This window comes from Lupinus angustifolius, chromosome LG20, assembly GCF_001865875.1.
Source record: "Lupinus angustifolius cultivar Tanjil chromosome LG20, LupAngTanjil_v1.0, whole genome shotgun sequence".
Taxonomy (NCBI): domain Eukaryota; kingdom Viridiplantae; phylum Streptophyta; class Magnoliopsida; order Fabales; family Fabaceae; genus Lupinus; species Lupinus angustifolius.
Genome location: NC_032028.1, coordinates 13,991,002 through 13,995,835, shown reverse-complemented (window position 1 = coordinate 13,995,835; position 4,834 = coordinate 13,991,002). Strand labels below are relative to the sequence as shown.

At 35.2% G+C, this 4,834-nt stretch overlaps 1 protein-coding gene across 4 annotated transcripts; it reads left to right on the top strand.

Moving 5' to 3' along the window:
* LOC109334996 (pentatricopeptide repeat-containing protein At1g66345, mitochondrial) lies at positions 953-4,834 on the top strand. Of its 4 annotated transcripts, XR_002106167.1 has the most exons (4): positions 953-3,071; positions 4,112-4,214; positions 4,317-4,405; positions 4,536-4,834. XR_002106167.1 is itself a non-coding variant. In XM_019571015.1 (1 exon), exon 1 carries the CDS (start codon positions 1,251-1,253, stop codon positions 2,856-2,858), a length of 1,608 nt encoding a protein of 535 aa, XP_019426560.1. In that variant the 5' UTR covers positions 953-1,250; the 3' UTR covers positions 2,859-3,174. The 4 variants fall into 4 exon arrangements, 1 of the variants encoding a protein (XP_019426560.1); XR_002106168.1 differs by lacking the exon at positions 4,112-4,214 and having other exon boundaries at positions 4,536-4,833; XR_002106169.1 differs by lacking the exons at positions 4,112-4,214; positions 4,317-4,405 and having other exon boundaries at positions 4,536-4,831.

Genomic DNA, 4,834 nt, shown 5'->3' with positions numbered 1-4,834 from the left:
TGGTTGAACCAAGACTCTTTTTATTCTTATCAAGAATCCCAAACTTCTTGTGGCGAACTACACTTTGGTTTATCAAACAAACATCATTGTTTGTAGCGCCTTTCTTATCAAGAATTTCAAAGTTCTTGTGGCAAACTTCACCTTGACTTATAAACAAATTTTTGTTTGTGATGTCTTACCACCTCAATTCTTACCCACATTCTTCTATACTACTTACACATACATTTTTGTTGCTTTACTTTATTTTCAACTCACAACACATAATTTATACACCAACTAAGATAGATCGTCCAAAAAGGAACCACCCCAAAGAGGTTCATATCAATATGTGTATTGGTTTGGTTCTCATAGTTTTGGAACTTGTGAAATCACAAACTGACCAATGTAAACGGTTTCATGAAAATAGTCGAACCGGACCATGAAATTGAATTGGACAACATTTTCAATTCAACTTGTTTAATTAATTCCTTTTGTGATTCATGGGATTAAATTGTATTTTAATGGGATTAAATTGTATTCTCATATCTTTAAATACTATTATAAGTAAATATTCATTTTAGTCTGTTTTTCGATCTTACTAGTTTGGTTCCTCAAAAATCGAAAAATCCAAAATGATTATGGAAAATTTCATATGTAGGTCAAAGTAGACATTTTTAGGGTCAAATTATTCTCAATCAAGTATTATAAAACATACAAAAAATAATTAATTTGACTAATATTTGAAATTTTTGAGAACCATTTTTTATTTTTTATTTTTGAGCGACATTGGTAAGAAAAAAAAAACGAAGAATTGAAATGAATATTTACTCTACTACTATAATGTAGTAAAAAAAGCATCCACATCTTTCCTCTAAACAAATAGAAACTTCAACCGATATCATTTTTTGTTAATTTTTATCACAAAAAAAATATGAAAGATTAATTTGATTACATTGAAGCACCATGTCTTCATTGTAAAAACTTTGTAAGCTCAATAGTCAATCCCTAAATGCTGACATCGTCACAGCAGCTGCTTCCCTTGCCATCGAACACCCGTGGAAGCTGCTCCCTACCCCCACAAAAGTGTTCCATTCACAACGAGAGAACCAACCGATTTTTTTGATACACTACCAAGAAGAGTATATGCTCAGCCTTTGGTTAATGATCTAATCTTTTTTGGTGAGTGATTGTCCTCCCAAGAAGTGTCGCTCTCAACCAACCGATTTAATCCAGATTAACCAGTTTCTTAGGGGGAAATTTTTGTTCACCATATGGGTTCCAAACTCTTCACTAGAGTTATTTTTTCCAAACCTTACTTCAATTATTCCCATTTGATTCACACCCATTTAGTTTCAAATGATTATGATGTTAGTGCTGTGTGCAATTCCTTTAGAAAGGGTTGGAATTGGGACATCATAACCAACAAGTTTGGTTCTTTCAAGTTAAGTGATTCAGTTGTGGAGCAAGTACTTTTGGAGTTCAGAAATCCCAGTGATGCAAAAAATGCTCTTAGTTTCTTCCATTGGTCTACAAAGAATATGGGCTTCAAACATGGAACATGGTCTTACTGTGCAGTAATCCATATTCTCGTTAGGGCCAGGTTGGTTACTGATGCTCGAGCATTGGTAGAATCGGTTTTATTGAAAAACAAGGAGAGTAGTAATAGCATGAGATTTTCGGTTGTGGATTCATTACTTGACGGGTTTAAGGTTTATGATTCTCATCCTATGGTGTTTGATTTTTTGATACAGGGGTATGCTAAATTGAGAATGGTTGACATTGCTTTCGATACTTGTCGTTATGTGGAGGAACGTGGGTTCTCTGTTAGTCTTGTAAGTTACAATACTTTGCTTCATGTTGTACAGAAATCTGATATGTGTGCTCTAGTGTGGGATATTTATGAGTATATGATTCAAAAAAGGATTTACCCCAATGTCGTAACTTTGAGGATCATGATTAATGCGCTGTGCAAGGATGGGCAGCTGCAGAAAATTGTGGATACGTTGGAAAGAATTGAGGGGAAGAGGTACTCTCCTTCAGTTATTATCAATACCAGCTTGATTTTGAGAGTCTTAGAGCGGGGAGATATGGAAGAAAGCATGGTGCTTGTATTGGTTAAGAGACTGTTGCAGAAGAATTTGGTTCCTGATTTAGTTGCCTACTCGCTAATTGTTCATGCCAAAGTTAGATCAGGAAATTTGGATTCTTCATGGGAGATGTATCAAGAAATGGTGAAAAGAGGTTTCCATGAAAATTCTTTTGTTTATACATCATTTATCGAAGCATATTGCAGGGAGGGCAGAATCGAAGAAGCGAATAATTTGATGCAAGAAATGGAAGAAAGGGACTTGAAGCAATATGGCGAGACTTTTGATCATCTTATCATTGGCTGCGCTAATTTGGAACGGTTGGAGGAGTGCTTGAGTCTTTGTGAGAAAATGTTAAGAATGAGGCTTATTCCTAGTTGTTTGTCTTTCAATAAGATGGTGGAAAAGCTCGGTGAGAGAGGGGAAGTGGAGCAGGCCAATGCAATGTTGACAGTGTTGTTGGATAAAGGGTTCTTACCCAATGATACTACATACTCTCATCTGATCAAGGGCTATGCCAAAAATGACAAGATTCAGGAAGTTCTCAAGCTATATTATGAAATGGAGTACAAGTCTATGTCTCCTGGATTATCTGTTTTCACATCAATTATTCAGAGTTTATGCCATTGTGGAAAGCTTGAAGATGCAGAAAAGTATTTAAGAATTATGAAAGATCGTTCACTAACACCAAACGTGTCTATATATATGGCATTGGTTGCCAGCTATATGCAGGAAGGAGATAGCTTAAGGGCTCTTCATCTTCGAAATGAAATGGCTTCTTTAGAGTTCTAACCTATACAAGTTTAGGCTTTCAGAAGCCAATGCTTGTTGCTTCATTTTAATGTTATTTGCTGCAATGAAAAATTGTTGAATCGGTGATGCCAGCTATGATTTTATGAAATTTTGCATCCTAAACCCAGCCACACCGAAAGAACAAAATGCTGCATCTTAGAAAGTTGTCGTACAGTGTGGAATGAGCTGACATGTATATTATTTCTCATGTAGGTGCTTGTCTATTATTTTCCCTTTTCAAAATTGTTTAGGGAATTCTTTTTCATTGTGTAGAAATTGATGTTTATAACGAAGGGAGATTTAGAGGCTTTGGACATGTTGAGTTTGAACTTTGGAATAGTAGAAGTGGCATAGAAATTAAGCTTCTGCAACTTGTTAGTCAGTGTAAATCATTTTAGAATTGCCAGAGAGTTATTTAAAGAGAACCATACTTTGGAAACAACAATAACATAAACTTCTAATATCTACTAAGGGAAACACTTCAATGATTAGATTTTATTAATGCATTTTCTCTATCATATCTAGTATTATTATTAAACTTATTGACTCCATTTGTTATTGAAGCAAATTGCTATACTATACAATGATTGAGGCTTTATCATTACTAAAATATTGATATTGCTGCGACCTTCACTTTTGGTGGGGATCATCATCAGTTCATGGTTGGCTTGAAGTATTTACCCATGTCTTTGGAATCTAGTGTTGGATAGGCCGCTAGGCGCCATAAACATGCATATATACTACTAATACATAGAGTACCATGGTATTGTGGATGGGAGGTGCATGCATGATTATGCACTGAAAAGTGGAATCATACTAATCAGCTTTGTAAAAATGCATTGGACCACTACTAGTAAATATCCAATTTTACGATTTCCATGATCTTATTCAAGAATTTCTTGCACATATCATGTTATCTTTTTAAATCATGCATTAGTACATTTTTAACCAGTTCATTGCCTTATCTCACTAGATGTTATTGCTACATGTAGCCGGTTCCACCTAGTGGGATAAAGGCTTGGTTGTTGTTGTATGTTATTGCTACACATATCATTCGATCCCATGTCTTTGCATAACAATTAGTGTTTATAAGTGATGGAGGACTGTCATTGATTTGTATATGTTTTCTGTTATATTTGTGTAGATGACTGTGTTGCTATGCCTCTTGCATCATCTGCCCTTATGTACTGTTGTTTTGTCCAAACAACAAAGACATATTGAGCTGAGAATCGATTTGATTTCGAAAGAAATAGTCTCTAGGACCTTGAGTTCGATAATACAGAACTGGTGAGAGTTGAGACATCCCATAAAAGTTGGCATAGCCTTGGAAAAGGGTGAAAATACTCCTAATTGCAAGTAATTACTGTATATAGTTTTATGGTTTAATATGTTCTATTGATTCATTTCAATGTTTTGTCTCACCCCAGCATCTTCCCTATGTTTCCTTAATAATTTTAGCACCTTGAGCAAGACATTCCAGAAGGGTGCAAGAGTTCTGTTTCACACCATTTATGAAGAGTTTTAATAGATCTCTCACTGAAGAGAATGTAATTTTTCTCTATCATATTGATTGTTGCATCATTTCCAGCACAAGATTGCATGAATCTTTCTCAATTCCATATTGCATGGTTTAATTGATGCTTTTAGATGTAAATAATGCCTAATTCATTATTTCAGATAGAAGCTACCCTGGAAGAGTATTTCATTTTCATGGTGAGATTACAAGGAATATCAATTCCAAAATTTCATGATTCTAGGGATTTAAAGGGGTATATCTCTTGTCATTCTGCTGTATGTTAGGTTAATGTACAATTAAACATTTCAACATGCCACTGCATTTTACCGACTCGCCTCATCATTTTTGTTGGCTACATACCTATGCACCAAGATAAGCATGGGTCATGTGCTAAGCTGACCGAGAAAGCAAGATTAGGGTGCATCAAGTTGGACCAAGACAATGACCTCGAGGCAACATG

What these genes read in the sequence shown, in the direction of transcription:
- LOC109334996 (XM_019571015.1), top strand. Translation starts at nt 1,251, where the DNA reads ATGGGTTCCAAACTCTTCACTAGAGTTATTTTTTCCAAACCTTACTTC.